Genomic DNA, 22,519 nt, shown 5'->3' with positions numbered 1-22,519 from the left:
CCGCATCAGTCTCTCTGCTTAGCGGGGGAGCCTGCTTCCCCCTCTCTCTCTGCCTATTTGTGATCTCTGTCTGTCAAATAAATAAATAAAATCTTTAAAGGAAAAAAAAAAAAAGAAGGGGGCGCCTGGGTGGCTCAGTGGGTTAAAGCCTCTGCTTTCGGCTTAGGTCATGATTCCAGGGTTCTGCTCTCTGCTCAGCAGGGAGCCTGCTTTCCTTCCTCTCTCTCTGTCTGCCTCTCTGTCTACCTGTGATCTCTGTCTGTCAAATAAATTAAAAAAAAAAAAAAAAGTTAAAAGAAGTTAGGTTTCGGAGTGCCTGGCTGACTCAGTTGGTAAAGCATGTGACTCTTAATCTCGGGATTGTAAATTTGAGCCCCACATTGGGTGTAGAGATTACTTAAAAATCTTTTATTTGAGAGTGAGCAAGAAGGAGGAGTAAAGAGCAGGGGGAGGGGCAGGAGGAGAGGGAAAAGCAGATTTAGCGCCTAGCAGGGAGCCCGACATGGGGCTAGATGCTGGGACTCTGAGATCACGACTCAAGCCCAAGGCAGACACTTAACCAACTAAGCCACCCAGGTGCCCCTAGATTACTTTAAAAAAAAAGGTTTCTATAGTTCATAATCTCACATTTCTTATGCATACTAAAAATAAATTCTTAAGCTTAATGGATTAGAGAACTACTTACTGTACAGTCAGGAAATAAAGTAATTTTTACTTATTTTATTGTTAAAAAAGTTACATACAAATAAATACTACCACAGTATATTCATTGATTGGGGTTCTTGCCCCTTTGTGGCATCCAGGATCCTGGCTGAAAGGTTTTACCAGTGCTGGTGGGAGCCACGGTGGGTTCTTCCTTTCCAAAGTAGGGAGCAGAGGCATGCCCTTTGATCTGAGTTTGAACTGGTGGAGATAAAAGTTCTTCATTGCTCCCTTTGCTAAGGAGTGTTTCTTTTTCATAAAGATCTTGACTTTTCATTTTAATTTCTTCTCTATGTTTTTCATTCTTTAGTATTTCCTGCATATATATATAAATGGAAGAAATTATTAAATTTCTAGTTTGAAGAAAAAAAACTATAGGTTTTATAAAATAGCTAATAAATATATGCATATACATGATACTTTGCATTTAAATAATATATAGATATTTTTATTAATATTTTATTAATTTTATTAATACTTATTTGACAGAGGGAGAGAGCACAAGTGGGAGTGGCAAAAGGGGAGTGAAAAGCAGGTTTCCCACTGAGCAGGGAATTGGATGCGCGGCTTGATTCCAGGCCCCCAGGATCTTGGCCTGAGCCGAAGGCAGACGCTTAACCTATTGAGCCCCCAGGCACCCCTCAGCTTTTTAAAACTTGTCCTATGGGGCGCCCAGCTTCTGTCCCTCAAACTTGCTATTATACCCATAAGGATCTATAACCCAAATTACTGTATTTCATTGAATACAAAGGAAACATTGAATTTAAGATTTAAGAAGCATTTGTGCGTGCACTCTCTTTCTCTCTCCCCCCACCCCACCATCAAATAAATTATTACCAAAAAAAAAAGAAGAAGCATCACTGTTAACACCACTAAAAAAGGACAAACTCTACACACCCTCATTTCAGAGATGTTAAAATTTGAAAAGATGTGCATCTTAAAAACAGATGAAATAAGTCATTACACCTTTATCTTTATTGATTCCTTTTTCCCTTTGTCTTAACAATTACTTTTGAATTGGTAGTATTTTTAAATTTTCTTTTTGCTTACCTGTATTTTTAAAATTTTCCTTAACATATATCATTTATAATATGAATAAAAAAGAATGTTAATGTAACTAATCTCTGACAACACCGACAAAAAGAGGTTCTTCCAAGTTATGTGTTTTAATTTCAACATTTTATTCAACACTTAAAAGCAACATCTGGGTATCTAAATGTATGATGCCACCTTTCTGTTTCTAAAGTAAATTTTAAGTAGTAATAGTTCTTTAAAAAGGTAAACACTGATGATTAAAATCACATTGGAAACAATGGTTTCTACGGGGGGCGTGTAGTGTTATAGAATTAGTTTTAGGTACAAAGGAGCCATCTAATAAAACTGCTCCTTCAAAGCAAACATGTTTGGGAAAGAATATAAATATTCATGTAATTTCTACAACACAGACCAATTCCCCATGAGTAGTTCAATAACCACAGTAACTGAGTTTAGGGGCAGCTCTTAGGTGCAAGGAGAGTTAAAGTAGTGAGGCTTTTATACACCCTGTAGAATTATCAGGAGAAGTGACCATCTGTCACAAAGGAAGTCTCTCTCAATGTGATACTGGAAATAGTGGAATTTAGAAAAAATACTTTTTCTTATCTCCATACTCTTCAATATCTTCTATGACCTGCTGTGTCTTCATGGAAGCTCTTGAGAAGAATGAAAGCTACGGGACAGGGTTGAACTTACACTAGTAACCCACCACAGGTAGCAAAACGCAACTGAGAAGTTGTTCTGCAGCTTGTTTGGTTTTGGTGTAAGATCAGTCACTTCACATCGCCTGAAGCTGCCCACGCTGCTTTATTTACCTCAGCTCTACTGTTGCAGTCTTACAGCTGGTGTAAGCCTCTAGCTTCTGCATGAAAGACAATTGAGGACCGAAAGCTGTTGCTTCTTTTGTTCTGTCTCCACACAATTTCTCTTTACTCACCATCACTCTGCCAAATTTCCTTCTTACAATAACCATTTAGGCAAATAAACCCACTGTGAATATGTTAATTATTTTAACATATGAAGACAGATTAAAAATTTCAAAGTTGAGAAACATGGAGATTATGATTTTTCCTAGAAAAGGATTTCCTTTTTGTCTTTCTTTTTTTTTAATCTAATTGTTACCAGACCCCTCCTAACAGCCTCCAGGAAAATTAAACAACATAAATCATGTATGAAAGGAAATCTAGTTTTGTAAATATTTGGAATAGATAAAATGAAAGTAAGGTGGAAAAAAATAGGAATCTGTGGACTTAAGTAATTGTGTAACAAGGCCTATTTTACAGTAGGAATTACCATAAAATAAGAAATTTTCCTTACATTTTCTTGAAGAACACCTTAAGTCTAAGTATTTTCATCAATAAAAACAGTAGGTTTATTTCAATGTGTAGAGATAAACCAAGAGCAAGCAAGTAGGTCTTCATATAAATGTTTATCTGTTTAAAACAAATATCCTTTTATGTGCTGCTTTTTTCCCTGACAATATTCTTTTTTTTTTTTTTTAAAGAATTTATTTATTTATTTGACAGAGACAGATCACAAGTAGGCAGAGAGGCAGGCAGAGAGAGAGGAGGAAGCAGGCTCCCTGCTGAGCAGAGAGCCCGATGCGGACTGGATCCCAGGACCCTGGGATCATGACCTGAGCCGAAGGCAGTGGCTTAACCCACTGAGCCACTCAGGCGCCCCCTGACAATATTCTTCAACATAAAAAAATGGTTTTATGACTTGGCATCGTCCCACGAGTTGCTTAATGAATACCCCTACTGTTATTTCCAATATTACACATTTTCATTAAACAACAACACTTTGATGACCATCTACATAGGTCTTTGACTCAAACAGACATAATTTCCATGCCAAACCATCTTTTACTGTGACACCAAGAAGAGGTCATTTAAGTATTTTTCAGTTTCAGTTTCTTTTTTCATTACAAAGCTTTAGTCATCAAGATGGTATGGGTTTGGCACTAAAATAGATACATAGGTCAGTGGAACAGAATAGAAAACCCAGAAATGATCCCACAAATAGCTGGTCAATCTTTGACAAAGCAGGAAAGAATATCCAGTGGGAAATAACTCTTTTCAATAAATGCTGCTGAGAAACCTGGGAAACAGCAACATGCAAAAGAATGAAACTGGACTACTTTCTTATGCCACACACAGAAAGAAATTGAAAATGGATAAAAGCCCTAAATGTGAGACCTAAAACTATAAAAATCCTAGAAGAGAACACAGGTGGTACAAATATCTTTTAACTTTCCTTTTTGCTAGGTATAAAGTATGATAAAAATGGAAACCTGGATCCTTGGTGGTCTACTGACAGAGAAGAAAAGTTTAAAGAAAAAACAAAGTGCATGGTCAACCAAACTAGTAACTATTACTGGAGGAAAGCTGGCTTAAATGTAAATACAACTATGGTGTTTTGTCTGATATCCAAGATCTATAAAGAACTTCTCAAACTCAACACCCAGAAAACAGATAGTCAAGTCAAAAAATGGGCAGAAGACATGAGCAGACACTTCTCCAAAGAAGACATACAAATGGTTAACAGACACATGAAAAAGTGTTCATCATCATTAGCCATCAGGGAAATTCAAATCAAAACCATACTGAGACTGAGTCTCCATTTCTTTATCTGAAAAATGGAAATAAAATGACTGTGTATGTATAAATATTTACACCTCAAATACTCATATGTATACTCTTCACATTGTTAGGTCTTCTGAAAGTTTGTGGTTAAGACCATGGGCTCTGAAATAGAACCGCCTGCATACAAATCCCAGTTGGGGCATGTCCTAGCTCCGTGACCCTGTCAGCGTTGCTGAACTCTGTGTCTTAGTTTCCTTGTGTAAAATGGAGATAACAATGCTGTCTTCTTCCATGGGCTGTTGTAAGAACTGGGGAAGAACTGGCTCAGCAGAGCACTGATAAGATAGTAGAAGGGGGGGACGCCTGGGTGGCTCAGTGGGTTAAGCTACTGCCTTCGACTCAGGTCATGATTCCGGGGTCCTGGGATCGAGTCCTGCATCGGGTTCCTTGCTCAGTGGGGAGTCCGCTTCTCTCTTTGCCTCTGCCTGCCACTTTGCCTGCTTGTGCTCTTTCTCTCTCTGACAAATAAATAAATAAAATCTTAAAAAAAAAAAGATAGTAGAAGGGGGTATAGGTGAATTTTTATGTAGTGGACTTTAGATAGTCAATAAATGGGTGGATTATTTATCACTTCATTAAAAAATAAACATACCAAATTTATACCCATCCCTTTTATTTTTACTTCAAAGTAGAAATAAAGTTTCTTCAATACTTAAACTGTTTAAGTAATTAAAATTTTAACTCACTATTTTGTGAAATTGAACAACTGTTGTGAAAACTTTGTAAATAGTAGAATCCCTATATCAGTGGTTATTCTTATGAAGAATAAATAGACAAAGTTCATGATTTTGCTAAACTGAAAAATCTTCGATGTTTTAAAGTGCCATAGCCCTCGACAAAGGCAGCAATCATTACCACTTGACTGAGGATAGAGGTGTTAGTAAAACATCGTCTACTGACTTGAGAACAAGATGGAGTAACTAGTACCACATTCGTCTTTCTGCCATAAACAACTATCAACTTATCAGATATTAAACAATAAGTAGTACAGTACTGTGATTCCTGAGAGAAGGGAAACAAATGAGATAAGCCCTGTATTGCTTCAGCTTTCTGCCTGCAGACATATTATGGGCTGCTGCATAGGGTGGGTGAACCCAAGCAAAAGTTGTGCTAAAGAGATGGAGACATTGGTTACAGAGGCCGAGGAAGTCAGAGTTTGTGGGGCAGAATACCACAGTACAGAGAAAAAGAGTTATAGAAATCTGCGTAGGGGACCCACTTAAGTGTCCCACTGAGTATGAGGGTAGGGTGAGATGCTACAGGGCCAGGAATAACTAGTTAGGAGCTATAAACCGAATAACTGTTGGAACATGCATGAAAATAAAAGACATTCAAGTTCTAATCAGCCAGAGATGCCTCACTGAACATACCAAACACACAAGTATTCAGACACTCAGAAAGATCACTCTTTAGGAGTAAAGTGGACAGTAGAGGTAACTTTAGACATGTGTTGTCCAATACGATAGCCACTACCCACATATTTTAAATGACTTAAAACTTCAGCTCCTCTACTACACTGGACATATTTCAAGTGTTTAGTAGCTAAATGTCACTAGAAACTCCTATTGGATACCACTGCTAGATCCACTCTAACAAAACCTAAAAATAAGCTTCCAAAGGTTTGGCTAATAAACTTTTAATTTCATGTCCTCTGGATAAAACTCAACATTTTTAAAAGCAGGATATCAAAACCCAGAACATAAACAATAAACTATTTCAGTGTTCATCATCCAATCAAGAAATGAAGAAGGAAAGTGTGATCCAAACCCAGACAATAGAAGCAGAATCACACATGATAGAAATCATGAAAATATCTCATAATTATGTGATAAATATAAGGAGTTTATCAAAACTACTATAAATATGTTCAAAGACATAAAAGAAAAATGAACCTAAAGAAAAAAATAATAGAAACTAAGAAGAACCAAATGGAACTTAAAGGTGAAAAAAAGAAGTGAAAAACAAAATGGATTTACCTAACAGCAAATTATACAGTGCAGAAGAAAAGAACAATGAATCTGAAAACAAGGCAATGGAAACCATCCAAACTGATGTAACAAGGGGGAAAAAAGCTTAAAAATTGTTTGAAAGCCTCAGTAAGCTGTGGGACAATATCAAACACTCTAATATGTAAGTGGAGTCACAGAGAAGATAGGAAGGGGAGGAAAATATGGTTAAAAATATTCCAAATAGGCAAACATAAATCTATATATCTAAGAAACTAAACAAACAAACAAACAAACAACAAAAAAACCCACCAAAACTAAAACCAAACCAAACCCAACAAACTCCAAGCAGGAAAAATATAAAACCAAAATACATAAAATCAAATTGCTAAAAGCTAACGAAAAAGAGAAAATCTTAAGATCAGCTACAGAAAAAAGATTTATTTACAGAAGAGACAAAAATAAATACTGTTGAGTTCTCATCAGAAAGAATGCAAGGTGTAACACAATGGATTGACTTCAATGTGCTGAAAGAGAAGAAAAACTGCTAACTTTATATATAAAATATATAAAAATATATAAAATCCTATATGAAAATATCCCTTCAAAAATGAAGTGATAACATTTTCAAGCAAACAAAGGCTAAATTTATCACAATCCCCTACCAAAAGAAACATTAAATAAAGTACTTCAGGCTAAAGGAAAATGATACAAGATGAAAACTTGAATCCACATAACAGAATTTACAGTGACAGAAATGACCAGAATGGAGGTTCTCACTGCAGAGAATAATGCTAGACTTGTGGACACTATGTTATATGCTTGATGCACTGGAACTTTACGTTACCCACTGAACACTCCTTGAGCACATGAGGAGTACCATCATACTGTCCATGGAAACCACTGCTTTGGATTTTGAGGTATTCTTAAGGCTTGCAAAGATACGTTATCTTTGATAAGAAGTACAACCCGAAGGCAAGGAGACTGTTGTGATTATACACAGCCGTCAAATTAACAGCACTAGGCAGGAGGGAGACAATGCCTTACTCCCTCTCTACTCCTATCCAACAAAGAGCCTCCACGCACCAAACCAAACCATCCATGTCCTACACCACTGTCCTGGCTTCCCTGGCCTGGGCTTTGAAGCAATAATGTCAGCAATGGGTTTTCTCCATCTGAGGTGGAGCCCAGTGGAGTTGACAATCAGAAAGTCATGCATGAGGTCAACCACATTCTGAGAAGTTCACATCTAAGAGTCCCTGAGAGTAAAGTATTGAAGGATATCACTTTTAACTCAGCTCAAGGAAGAAAAGAAAGAAACCATACTCAAAATGAAGCACGAGCTTATAGCAAAATCTGTTATTTCAGAACTTTCCCTGAATATACTGTTAATGAATGACTATTCTGTGATAATCTCCTTCATTTCAACAGGCAGCAGGGTATTGGAGCAAATTAGCTTAAAATTTTTTTATGAAGCCTTGATACTGGGAAAAGAGACAAATTCAGTTGTAAAAAGAACTACATATTAATGTTTGAATTTATGTATTTTTCCATGTTATATTATACATTATTATTATTTGTGAAGGATTACACTTAAGACTTTTTTTAAAGATTTTATTTATTTATTTGACAGAGATTAAAAGTAGGCGGAGAGGCAGGCAGAGGGAGAGGAGGGGAAGCAGGCTCCCCACTGAGCAGAGAGCCCAATGGGGGCTTGATCCCATGACCCTGGGATCACGACCTGAGCCGAAGGCAGAGGCTTTAACCACTGAGCCACCCAGGTGTCCAAGACTTTTTATAAAAAAGGAAAATAACTGAATGCCTTTAAAAAATCCCTGGATGCTTTTAAAAAGCTCGCTGCTGTTTTTAGCACAGTCAAGTTAATGGCTATTTACTGTGTGCAATTCATTAATTCAATGATGTGAACTCAAGCCCCAAAAGGTATAGCTCAAGTCCCTTCCAGTGCCACTTCTTGCCCAAGTTCTGGTTAAGAGCCGTTTTGGTAGCTGTAGTACTGTACTCAGTGTTGCAAATTGCTAAGTGTGGTACAAAGTTTTGTACTTTGCTAAGTTGGACACATTTTTTAAAATTAATAACACACAGACAAAAAGCTTGAAAATGGAATCTACTGACATGCTGACTTAAACAGCTATTCATAGACCTCAGTGATGATATAATCCCAATTCAATCACATAGTCCCCTATGCAAATTCTAGTTTACCTGGATTTTCTGAGATGGTGTAGAAATCAGCTCTGATACACAGTTATACCTGTGGGAGGTGTTAGGTAATAGAACCGAATATTAGAACTATGAAAAAAGAAGAGGTAAAACAAATGGCAGGATGGGACTAGACATCTCTGTAATGATTCCTTGGGAGAGATTATCAAAACCGAGGCAATGTAAACTTGAACCGTGGAACTCCATTCTAGAAACTCAGAGAAGGGAGAGAACTGACGCAAGTGCTCTCTGATGGAGGAGAGATGCAAGAAAGTTTAGATCACTCAAGTACTGAGGAGAGAAGGGCTGAGAAATATCTGAGTGAGTCAAAAAGGTTACCCAAGACTTTTCAGGGATCCACATCATTCTGCATCTCTGGGGCCACACTTGGACTAGAGATATGAGTATGAACAATTCGGAGTCTATACTATTAAATGGAATTGAATATTTGGATAAAGATATAAGCATACATACAAAAACACCTTAGGAATATTATCTGTTTTTACACATATATTCTAGTAAACAAGGGAAGGTAATTACAAATTACCCATTATTACCAAAGATATATAAAATGTCACTAGTATTTTTAAATTTCTTTGTATGTGCCATATGTATAAATAAAAGCACATAATAGTTTGATATACTTCAAGATCCTAATCCCCTAACCCTATTTCAACTGAGAATTCTTCTATCAAGGAGTGTTTCAGTAATGGTCTCTATATACATATATATCATGCTGATGGTGTGATATGCATATTAATATAAAATTCCATAATAACAGATTTTAAAATAATTTGATAATTTTCATATAGATGGATCTGTGAATGGAACAGAGCTAATGGTAAGGGAATTAGGGAATTATAATGTTTGTTTTAAAAGTGCTATAGGGTGCCTGGGTGGCTCAGTGGGTTAAGCCGCTGCCTTCGGCTCAGGTCATGATCTCAGGGTCCTGGGATCAAGTCCCCTTCCTCTCTCTCTACCTGCCTCTCCATCTACTTGTGATTTCTCTCTGTCAAATAAATAATAAAATCTTTAAAAAAAAAAATAAAAGTGCTATAAATCGGGGTGCCTGGGTGGCTCTGCCTTCGGCTCAGGTCATGATCCCAGAGTCCTGGGATCGAGCCCCACATCCGGCTCTCTGCTCAGCGGGGAGCCTGCGTCCTCCTCTCTCTCTGCCTACCTGTGATCTCTGTCTGTCAAATAAATAAATAAAACATTTTAAATAAATAAATAAATAAATAAAAGTGCTATAAATCCAGATAAGAAAAAAAAGCAGGCACAATACACATACGCATATCATAATCCAATGCTTCTTTGATGTTCTGGTTCCATGCTTCCCTGGAGTTTAGTATCTATAAATGGTCTCCATTTGGTTTCAACTACTTGTGAATTCCAAGTATAACATATATAACTATGTTCCTCAAACTTAAGTACAAAACACATCTCAAGATAAAGTCTAAATACAGTTTAAAGTAAATTAAACAGTTCTTTATTGTTAGAGAGTTTATTACATTCAAGAGCAAGCAAAGACGTAGGAGTCAGTCTTATGCATAATGATAAAATTAGTCATATCACTGGATTTTATTTTTCACATCTTCTGTAGGATTAAAAACAAGGCCATTTCATACTGATCAAGTTACATCACATACAAAAAAAAAAAAAAGAAATCAAAGTCTTTAAAAGTTTTAATTTGAAATTATAAATTAGCAATATATTTGTGGCAAAGGTATAAATGTAGATATAACTTTAATAAAACTACTGGATCTAGGTATATACTTTCAAAGAGCACATAAGATAAAGATACAATGAAAGTTTTAGTCTTGGAAAGAGATGAACTTTCTAAAATACTTAAATTAATAAGTACATCTCCCCAATTCATTTGTTTTTTCATCTCTTGCCACACAGGTGCTATATATAATATAAATACATTTGACTTTGACAGTTCCATTAATTTCTTTCCATAATTTAAAATATACATATGAATGAGTATTTTTTATTTTAATGAATATTAAAAATTTTAAAGTATAAGCACCCTGCCTTTTGTCAATTTAAGAAAAAACATTTTGAAGAATACAAAAGATTTAGTAAATACAGTATAAGTGAAAATTTGGCAGAAAGTACGTTCCAGGTCCCCAAACCATAGACATTTGGTTACTATACAGTGGTGTCACCCAAAAAGTAGCCTCCCAGAATATGCAACTTTCTTCTATCCCACGATCGAAATAATTATAATGGGAGTTTGGTGTACAACTATTCCAAAATGTTCTAAGCTGAATATTCTTTTTACAGTGTCATTTTTATAATATACCATGAAATAATTCAGGCCTAATAAATATGACAGCAATGCCCAAGCTTGAAAATATTGCCAAATTGTTGATTTAAACTACATTTTCTAGTTCTACAAGTTGAACTGTCAGGATTTAAAAAAAAAAGGTTACTAGATCACATTTGTTCAATATATGAAAGGGAGAGAGAAAAAAAAGCAGGGAGGGACATAGGTCACCAAAAGATACCCAAGGCAATGCCTGCTAGATTAGTAATAAAAAATGAAATATTAGTAATAAAAAATGAGCTGAATCTTGGTTGGATGGGATCAGAAACCAAAAGGGTAAACAAATGACAACGCTTAGGTAGTATGACAGTACCAGATTGCTAGGAAATCTATTAGAATGAGACAACAAGCAAGCAAGTTCTCCTTTAGCAGAAGCTGCTCTTGCTATGTGTTCTTGCCAATCACTAGTGTGCTTCTGCCAAATCAATGTCACATTTAATTTATTCACATTCAAATCTATTGCAAACAGACTTTGATCAATTACAATCACAAAAATGCAGACTGAGTTTTGTTGTTTTGACATGCTTTCTTGAACTTCTCTCCTACATTTTTGAAAAACATTTCTAATTGCAAGAAGTTGATCTCAATGATTTTTGTTATTTAAGGGGACAATTGTTAAGATTTGTTTATATTCCTTGCTGGTAGGAATTTCTGGTGTTGAGTTTTCTGTCTTTGAACTTGAGCCAGATTAATTATTACATCTCAAAATGTTACTAAAAGGAAATAATCACAGAGCTCAAGTCACTAATATAGTTTTACAGGTGGTATTTCTTTTAATAAAATAAATGAACTTCCATCTATATGAAAAAAAAAAGACCTTTGAGCATAAAGATACAATTATTTAATTGAAAAAGAAATATAGTAGTTTACATTAATAAAAAAATAATTAGACTCACTTAACTTTAGTTCTATTTAATTGCACTGCCCTGGTGGGAAACAAAGAAAACCTTGCTCCCCTGTGTGAGAAGTGCGGAAACCCATTATCCCGGGAGAGAAGCAATGGTTTGTCGGGCCTGGGCTCCTAGAGTTGGGAAGAAGGGCAGAGGCTGGAGCCCTGAAGGAAAAAGGAGGCTCCATCTGTGAAGGACTGTTAGCATTACTGAGCTGTTATATGCCAGCTGCTGTAGGGAGAAAACAGTTCTACTCTTCTAGGTTGAGGGAGGGAAGGAAAGGAACTGGGAGGAAGAATCAAACATGTCATAGCCGTGGAGGGAGGTTACCTTCTCCAGGACCTAACACAGAGGTACTGTCCTTTGATGCAAGGGACAATAAACCTGCGGCCCTGCAAGATATACTCATTCATTCATGAATTTTTTAAAAAAGATTTTATTTATTAATTTGACAGACAGAGATCACAAGTTGGCAGAGAGGCAGGCACAGAGAGAGGGGGAAAGCAGGTTCCCTGCTGAACAGAGAGCTGAATGCGGGGCTCAATCCCAGGACCCTGAGATCATCACCTGAGCCAAAGGCAGAGGCTTAAACCACTGAGCCACCCAGGCGCCCTCATTCATGAATTTTTTATTCTTTCTTTCATTGAATAAATATATATGAGCACCTACAATTCAAGGGCCTGGGGATACAGAGAACAAAACCTGGCTTCCGCTCTTAAGGAGCTTCCTTGGGGGCCAAGAGGGAAACAAAGGAGGTTGCCTGCTTCCTGACTCATCTATGAGTCAAGGCAGGGAAGAGTTGGGTAAACACCAATGGTCAGTTTTGTGGCTAATGCTTATGGGTTCTTTCCTACTTTCTCATTTGCTCATTCGTTGGTTCATTTAGATATCAACAGCCCACTATGTGCCAAGGACACAGAGTGAGAAGATACAATCTTTAGCCTAAACTCAAGGAACTCAAAATCTAAGGAAGAGAGATGGGTTAAAAAATTAATGAAAATACTATATGATAAATTCTGTGATAATATTAAACAAGAATGTTTGAGACTGCAGAAGAAAAGCTGGTGTTCCTATTATTATCCACAGAGTGGGGAGGAGGGGGTGAGGTCTGAGCCTTAACAACAGGAATGAACCAGAGAACTGAGAACAGAGGAGACATGCTGGGAAGAGGTGAGTACATGCTCACAGGTTCAGAGGAGTAAAGCAGCACAGCAAATTCAGAACACTGGCAGCAGTTCATACAGCATACAGGGGTGAGAACATGCTGACTCTTACAATGTGATGTTAGGACATTTAGCTTTCATCCTGAAAGCCATGGTGAAGTATTTTGACTCTGAAGCAAGAGTAGGATTTCCAGATAAAGGAGGAGAATGCCCAGTTAATTTGCATTTTGAATAAACAAAAAATAATTAGTTCTTATATATTGCATAGTATATACTTACAATTATTCATTGTTGGTTTGAAACTTAAATTTAACTAGGTGCCCTGTATTTTTATTTGCAAAATCTGGCAAACACAGCAGAAGACTTCTGTGTTTATACCACATTTTAAAAAAAATGACTCTAGCAACTGTAAAAATTAGATCAGAAGGAGGCAAGACTCAAATAGAGAAATTAGACAGGATGTTATTGCAGAAATAGAACTGAGACGTCATTAGGGCAGGAACCAAGACAGGTAGTGAGATGGAGGGGGAAAAGACAGATTGTGATGGCATTCAAAATGAGAAAGGTCTTGGCCACCAGGAGTATGGAGCTGAACCAGAACAGGACCATTCCCAAGTCTCTGATGATGATGGATGACATGGTAATGCCATTAGCCATGGAGGAAACAGGGAAGAAGCCTATCTGTTTTAGATACGCTGAATTTGAGATGTCTATAAAATACCCAAATATTGTGCATCAAATTGTTAGCTCCTTCTTCTCAGCCCAGACTCCCAAATGTGGAAGTGCTTCAGGACTCACTTTGAGGTCTGCCCCTTTTTCTATACTCTCTGCCCCAGTGATCATTTCCAATCTTAGGAGTTTAAATACAGTCTACATTTGCTGAAAAATCTCAAATTTATGCTTTTAGGCCTGCTTTCCAAGCTCCAGAATTATATACTATCCAACTATCTAACTGATGTCTTCACTTGGATATGTAATGGACATTTTAAATTCAATACATCCAAGATGAATGAAGCTCAGAGGAGTAGCTCAGGGTCACACAATAAGCCTAGACTTGAGACAGAAGTGTCTGCTTCTACTACGTTCTTTCCACTACTCGCTACTAACCTGCACACCTCTCAGCAAGCCCCACATAGGGCTCGGCATTACCAGGGGCCTCAGGATAGTGCTGCCTGACTAGTGTTGCCTTGACCTCCAGCAGCTTTGTGTCGCTTCACTTCAATCGGGCCTCAGCCTGTTCCCTTTCTTCACATGCTAAGACACAGACAAGCTCTAAGGCGACGTCACACTGCACACATGTATCTAAAGGGGCATTCAGGTACCTGGCTGGCAGTCCTGAAGGTGAACCAGCATACTCTCAAAGTGGCCTCCCTGACATAGCAAATGCATACCAGCGTGAAGGATCTGGAGAGGACAAGGGGCTACTGGGATGTCCTCATGCCGGGCAGTGGCCCAGTTCAGCCAGCAGCAGCCGAATCAGCCTCCCTTACACAGCCCTGTGTATTTAGTAAAAGTACTCCTATACGCCCCTTGCCTCCTACCTCCACCTAGCACTAAATCTCACCAATTCTTCCTCCAAAGTGTATCCTGAGCCATGCAGTTCTCTCCAACTCCCTTACCAAAAGCATTTCTTGCCTAGATCACAGTCTCCTAATAGGTCTCCTTGTTCCTCTAGGATTCAGTGTCCAGAGCAACCATGACTTTTCACGTCACTTCCCGCTCACAAAACTTTAATGGGTCCTTAAAACAAAACCCAAACTTGCCCATGGCAGATATGGATATGGAGATACTCTGATCAGTTCCCACTTCAAGACAACACTTGCTTCCCAGCTACAAAGGGTGTGCTAAGCAGACAGTCTCCACTGAGTGGTGTATTATGGCTTATTAACAGACATTTGGGTTGTTCCTAGCCTTTCCATATGCTGTAGTTACTACTGCTACTACAAATACCCCTGTGAATTATAAATTACTTATTTCACCACATAATTTTGAGTAGATTTTTAGAAGTCAGATTGCTAAGGCAGAGGGCAAATGCATATATATTTTGCTATTTGTAAGGGAATGGAGTTTTGACTGCCCTTCCTACTTTCCTTCTCCCTTCTTTCCCCCACACTGATTGCCTAAAACGATGCCTAGCATGTAATAGGTGCTCAATATCTATCTGTGGAATGAATAAATTTGCCTCTGTATATGCACTTTATTGACTAATGAATAAACAGATTAACTGCAATTTGCAATTGTCTTATAAACTCAAATCTAAACTTAAATAGCTAATAATCATGAACAAATCATACTCTATCATTAATAAAATAAATTTTGATTTGAATTGACTTAAAGTTCTCTTCATAATGTTGAAAAAGTCTTAATAACTTTAAAAGTGAGAAAAGACAGGCACACATTTATTTATACTCTTGGAAGCTTATACTGTTTTTTTTAAAAAACAAATGTGAGGGTACCAGCTCTTGGTGCAACTATTGTGCATTCCATCGTCACAAGGCCCTTGAGATGCCCTGAGCCAGCAATGTGGGCCCCAAAAGGACCTGGGCATGACAGTGGAGCTGGGTGTACAATGCGAGGATGATGGTTTCGGGGAGGCAGAATATGCTGCCATTAACTCCATGTTGGGCCATTAACTCCATGTTGGGCCAGATCAACTTCTGTCTGAACCACCTGGAGAAGAATGACCACCTCAAACCCACCTCCCGGAGATGCTTGAGTCCAACCAGCAGACATGCCTTGAGTTCCAGTTCAAGAAGGCCCTTAGAGATGCCAGTCCCTAGGCTCTTGGAGCCCCCAACTAGCCCCAACCCTGTCTCCCTGGGCTACGCTCTGACCTGAACACTCACCTGGCTTAGATATCTTTCCAAGGGCTGGCCTATAGGCCCCCCTGGTGAGTCTGCCTGCCTGGATCACCCTTGTGGTACTCTCCTTGGCATGCCTGGGCCAGCCCCCATCACTCAGCATCCTCTCCTATAGTCAGGTATGGGCCTGCAAACCACCCACCCTGCCTACCTGCCCAATTCCAGGGGACTCCCCACTTTGCCCAGGCCTTAAGCAGCCACATTAAACAGGCCAATGAATGAATGAATGAATGAATGAATAAAACCAATGTGGTAAAAGTGACTGTCCTTTTTTTTTACATTTATCAGTTTATTTGAGAGAGAAAGAAAGAGTACAAATGGTGGGGAGAGGGGCAAAGGGAGAGGGAGAAAGAGTTCTAGGCAGGCTCGGCATTGAGCGCAGAGCCCAGCACAGGGGTCAATCTCACAACCCTGAGATCATGACCTGAGCGGAAACAGATGCTTAACCGACTGCACCACCCAGGCGACCCTCAGTTTGTCCTTTTGAAAAACCGTTTTTTGTTTTAAAGATTTTATTTATTTATTTGACAGAGAGAGAAAGAGAGAGAGACATCACAAGTAGGCAGAGAGGCAGGCAGAGAAAGAGGGGAAGCAGATTCCCCACTGAGCAGAGAGTCCGATGTGGGGCTCAATCCCAGGACGCCGAGATCATGACCTGAGCTGAAGACGCCTAACAACCGAGCCACCCAGGTGCCACTGTCCTTTTGAAAATTAAGAATTTTTTTTTCTTTGTGTACCTTTCATTTGTCAACCACTAAGTATTTGACTTAAGATATATCACTACCCAAATACAAAATTCCCAACTTTGTGTGGCATCAAGGTAGGAAAGTTTAATAATGGATCAGTTATTTTGGACCTAAAACATCCCCTGCCTGCCCAAGAGAAATAGTGTTACAGCGATACGTATATTGCCTGCCTTGGATACAATTCAACCACCGTGTAACATATACACAATAAAAATACACAGCAGAGTCACAATACATCATCCATAGTATCTACCACTGACTAAAACTTGAAAACAGGCTGCTGGCAGTGCCGCCTCCCCAAAGAGACAAAGGTACTATGGGAAGGTAGATGGGTAAGTGACTGCCTGCCTGGGTCACCCTTCTGGTACATGACATGGAGCCTTGGCATGCCTGGGCCATGTTATGTCAGATGGAATCCAGGACTCCACTCTTCCCAACTCCAAAGACAGTCGAAGCACTTCCCTTCCCAACTACCTTTCCCCATCCTTCCCATTAAGGGATGGGAAAATGTAGAAGAGACAGGAACACAGGTTTGGGAAAGGATGACTAGTGGTAGGGGCCAGAAGAAGGTCCTCATGTGGCCAGCAAGAATTGCAGCACTCACATAAAGCGCCACCACTACTCCAGCGGTAACAGTAACAATCACTTTATGCAACTGGAATAACATCAACAGACAGGACTGCCTATAACAACTATACTGGGAGGAGAGTGGAATTCCCAGAAGAGTAGTAGCTGATGAAACTAACTGAAATGACATTGAGAAGGAGGGACAATAAAAGGGAAAAACCACAGTAACATCTTTTATCGCAAGAAGGAATGAAAAGGCTAGAATATTAATTAGGATTGTAGAGTGAGTTCTAAAGGTCAGGCAGTCAGGTGAGCAAGCAAATCTAAGTTCAAGTGCGCATCTGCGGTCGCCTTGGAGCCAGGCTTCTTTTAGGTTTGTTTGGTGGCCAGGAGAAAGAGAGGCTCAGGGATATCCCAGCAGGGATGCAGACAGGAAAATGAAGAAACAAGGTGGGTGAGAATTCTCATGGGAACTAGTAGGGGAGAGCAAAAAAAAAAAAAAAAAAAAAAAAAAAAATTAAGAAAATTATTAAGAAATAAACACAAAAGGAAACCAAGAGCAGAGAAGAAACTGGCCTTCTTAGGGCTCTCAGCAGGACATAGGCTGGAGTCCTCTCTTTCACTTTTTCACACAGTCATTCAATACTATTGAGCACCTACTCTGAGCCAGGCACTGTTCTAGACAAGGCAGGAACAAAATAGTCCCTGCTCTCATGAGGCCTGAATTCTAGTAGGAAGAGACAAATGATACACCAATAAATAGCATCACTACAGAATATAAGTAATCAGATGACTGCTGCCTGCTATTGCTATAACCTTCTCAGCCTGCTCTTTTCGGTTTATTAAGAAGAGACTTGAACTAGTGTGGGAGTACTTACAAAGAAGTCAACAGAATTTTCTTAGCTCCTTTCAATTTTTTTTTTCTTTTCTTGAAATGAAAATCACTTTTCTTTTTTTCTACAAAAGTAATACAGCTGGAAACAAATACTAAAATTTAAATAGAAATTAATAAAGTTGAAAAACATAAATCTCACAATTTCATATCCAGTGTTAAAAAGTCTGGAGTATATCATTACAGACATCTCTTTAAACATATAAATGCATTTACAATATGAATATGATGTAGCTCATTTTCAAATGCATGTTTATAATTATTGATAAGGTACAATAAGGTATGTACTATGCATACTGTTCCATAAATTACTTTCCACTTAAAAATTTCCAGACCTCTTTCTGTATAAACTTATAGATGTATATATTCTTCTTAATGGCTGTATAGTGGCTAGTATTTCATTGCACAAAAGTAACCTAATTTATTCACTCAACATTCACTCAACATTCACTACAAATGAATGTTTAGTGTGTTTCATATTTTATAATACTACAAACATCCTTGAATAAAATTTTTATACATTTGTCAATCATCCCTAGGATATCTTCTCAGAACTAGAATAAAAAAGATGCTATGTATTTGGAAAACTGCTCTCTAAAAGTCAACATCACCTTGCACCTGTACCTATGGTGAATGTTTTCCCACATGTCAATATAAAAGAAAAAAAAAAATCTTCTTTATCTTATATTTTATAAAATCTACCCCCACCCCCCATCAGTTTATGGTTTCTCTTTTAATTTCATCAAAGATTTTATTTTTATAAAAAAGTAGAAATTTCTTATGCTGTCAAATTTGTCAATTTTTCCCTTATGGTGTCTGGCTTAAGTGTCATGTCACTCACTCTTTGGCTTGCTTGTTCCTTTTTATCCTTCAGGTGTCAGCATAAATATTACCTCTACAGAGCAGCTTCCCTAAATTCCATCTAAAGAAAGCTGTCCTTACTATTCTTTCTTAGAATCTTTGTTTATTCCTACAGAGCTCTTTTCACAACTTGTGCAAATGATCCATTTTTGGTATTTTGTAACATATCTGCCTTTCCCACTAGAGTATAAGCTCCAAGAGGTACACATTATTCCCTGGGTGATCTGCCTATTTTCCACTACACCTCCAACATCTGCCATAAAATAGATACTCCTTGGGGCGCCTGGGTGGCTCAGTGGGTTAAGCTCTGCCTTCGGCTCAGGTCATGATCCCAGGGGCCTGGGATCGAGTCCTGCATTGGGCTCTCTGCTCAGCAGGGAGCCTGCTTCTCCTCATCTCTCTCTCTGTCTGTCTCTCTGCCTATTTGTGATCTCTCTCTCTGTCAAATAAATAAATAAAATCTTTAAAAAAAATAAAAAATAAAATAGATACTCCTAGATTACTTCGTGAACAAAGTTTAGTTCCTTCCTGGGGCATAATGCCAATTTTCTCTTGAACAGTGTTCCTTCTAAAAGATTAAATGAATAGTAGAGGCTGTCAAACTAATCCTTCACTGAAGAATAATTTAGAAAATCTCTGTTGCCCCTTTTCCAAAAGAAATGTGTCAAGATTAATCAGTAAATTTGGGGTTGGGCTTAAATGAACACTGCAATATGGCTCAAGGACATGCAATATTGCTTTTATAACATCAAAGGGCACATCCATATACTGTATATCTTGAGAATTTTGATGGTTTCAAAATCTATTATTAGTAATTTACTTTGAAAATGAAGACATGCCATTTACTAATATAGGATCAAAGGGAGGAGTGTTATGATGCCAGAGCACCCAAAATGTTAGGAACCTGTAATTTAGTTTTTCTTTCTAATTTTTAAAATATTTTCTTTATTTCTTTGAAAGAGAGAGTATGAGTATGCACAAGTAGGGGGAGCAGCAGGCAGAGGGAGGAGAAGCAGCCTCCCCTCTGTGTGGGGAGGGGCTAGTTCCTTGACCCTGGGTCAAGTCCCATGACCCTGGGATCATGACCTGAGCTGAAGGCAGATGCTTAACCAATGAGCCACCAAGGCACCCCTGTAACTTAGTTTCTATGGATATCCTCTATGATAGTAATTAATTACTTATTTTAAAAAAAGTGGTATTTAGGCACAATCATCAGCAATAGTGATAGTTCCTTGAACAGTATCCATTAATAAGAACATAAACTGAAGGTTTAGGATGGCCTGTTTTCCACCTGCTAGATAAGAGTTCACTTCAAAGGTATCAGGGTTGATCCCTTTTCATTCTCACAATAAAAAGTTCAGTGATACTCAGATTAGATGATCCCCTTTTTTATGATTGGCTCTTTCCTTTTAGATGAATATCTTTTAATTGTGGCAGGAATTAGGGAAACTTTTATCTGCGATTTTTTCTCACGCATACCTGTAAATAAATACCTGTAAGTACACAAATTAAAGTGGAACAAAAGCTGAGTTCTAGTTTCATAGTGTAGGTAAAAATATTTACATTCTACTATATCATTTACTTACAAATACTTTTGCTTCTTAAATTGAGAGGCAATGTGATGTTTTCTTAGGTGAATGCATGCAATGTACTAATCTTCAATGAATTTATCACTGGACTTAATACATGCAGATATTTTTTCAATACACAAATGAATTTTGTTAACACAAAACATTATTACAGTGTAATAATATGCCATGGCTTTTTATAATTATTGCATTTAAATTACTATGTAATGTATATTTCTTGGTAAAAATATCCATCTGGTGATGAAAACTTGGAATTCATTCAATAGAAAATCTTACTATGTTATTTTCAACAAACACATATGAAATTAAATATTTTTATGATCAACTATCATAATTTGGTGATCACAGATAATGCAATTAGTCTAACTTTGTAAGGGGGAACAATTATTGAACGGTTATGCATATCAGTCCTCACTAAAATAATACCTTGTCCCTTTCTAAAGAAGAGAGACTGTCAAAACAGATAATTCTAGTAAAGTCGGAAATAGTTTGAAAGGACAAAAAAAACTTTATTTTCCTCTTTAACATTTCACCTTATATCTATTCAGAAACATTCAGAAAACATTTAACTTTATTACTATGTACCAAGAACTTCACATATTACAGATGAAAATGAATCAATTATTTAACCTAATGTTTTTCATAATTTAAATACAAATAAAAGATAAAAGCATGACTTTTTAATTAAAAAAGATTTATTTCAAATTATAATAGCCACATTTGGCTAAGAAGCTACTGTATTAGACTAGAGACAGTCTACATTTGACAGGTCTAGACAGTCTAAATCAAAGATAGGGAGTACTATTTAGAGAAAATTTAGATGAAATTATTTAGAGAAAATTATTTAGAGAAAATTTAAGATGAAATATTTGTAAATTATAATAAAAATAAAAATTGAGAACCATCATAAGAGAGTAATATATCCAAAACAGAAATTCTTTGATAATTTGACATTTGAATAAAATTCTTCAGAAAAGGGGGTGCTTGGGTGGCTCAGTGGGTTAAAGCCTCTGCCTTCAGCTCAGGTCATGATCCCAGGGTCCTGGGATGGGCCCCGCATCAGGCTCTCTGCTCAGCAGGGAGCCTGCCTCATCTCTTTCTGCCTGTCTCTCTGCCTACTTGTGATCTCTGTCAAATAAATAAAATCTTAAAAAAAAAAATCTTCAGAAACTGGAAATGAAAGTCATTCAAAGATGTAGATACAGAAAAATAAGTATATAAAAGGATAATGCAAGAGAGAGTGAAAGTTAATTTATATAAATAGTTTTGCTAGATAAACATGGGAAAATGTTAATTACCTGATAAACAGAACATGGCAGCACTTTATAAATATTTGTTGAACTGAAATGACTTTTGTAGTGGTAACAAAGAACATTTGTTACCTTAAGGCTACAAATGAAACAGCCTCAAGATTTTAGGTAAATAACTCAGGAGAGACAGATATTATATTAAGAATGCCAAGGTGCAATCCCAATGGCCAAAGGGTATTATCGTGTCCTTTGGCACCACCTGTCAGATCACTAGAAACCACTGAGCTGACATTTTTAATTTCCTTTTTAAAAGTTAAATATTTTCTGATTATAGACAAATACTTCCTTTATGTAGCAAATTCATAAAATACATAAAAGCACTAAGAAGAAAATCGACTCACCGCCCAAATACTTTATATTTACACTTTCTTCAAGTCTTTTTTGTCTTTTTTTTTCTTTTTTTTTCATTCACCGACTTCCTTACTTTAAAAAATAACAGAATCAGGAAGATAGGTATATTTTATAATATTTTAAAATTTCTATTTTAAAGATTTTATGTATTTATTTGACAGAGAGAGAGAGCTCGCATGAACACATGAAGAAGCAGGCTCCCTGCTCTAAAGCTCCCCATGTGGGGCTCCTTGTGGGGCTAGATAGGAGGCTCAATTCCAGGGCTCTGGGATCACAACCTGAGCCCAAGGAAGAGGCTTAAACAACAGTGTCACCCATGTGCCCCTATAATTTTCCTTTTTAAATTAATTCTCATACAATGTGTTTATAAAAGCGAAGCATATGAACATGACATTAAGCGAGAAACAGGCTA

General features: G+C 37.5%; 1 protein-coding gene across 1 annotated transcript in view; it reads right to left on the bottom strand.

Annotated features, from left to right (window-relative positions):
* Nucleotides 1-700: 700 nt before the first annotated feature.
* NDUFAF2 (NADH:ubiquinone oxidoreductase complex assembly factor 2) overlaps nucleotides 701-22,519 on the bottom strand; it is a 159,627-nt gene continuing 137,808 nt past the window's right edge. Inside the window, exon 4 of the mRNA XM_059175064.1 lies at nucleotides 701-1,018. Within this exon, the coding sequence (XP_059031047.1) occupies nucleotides 767-1,018 (252 nt within the window). The 3' untranslated portion in view covers nucleotides 701-766. The remainder of the gene's footprint in view (nucleotides 1,019-22,519) is intronic.

This window comes from Mustela lutreola, chromosome 5 (assembly GCF_030435805.1).
Source record: "Mustela lutreola isolate mMusLut2 chromosome 5, mMusLut2.pri, whole genome shotgun sequence".
Classification (NCBI taxonomy): Eukaryota; Metazoa; Chordata; class Mammalia; order Carnivora; family Mustelidae; genus Mustela; species Mustela lutreola.
Note: the sequence above shows the minus strand (reverse complement) of the source record. Positions and strands in the feature narration are given on the sequence as shown.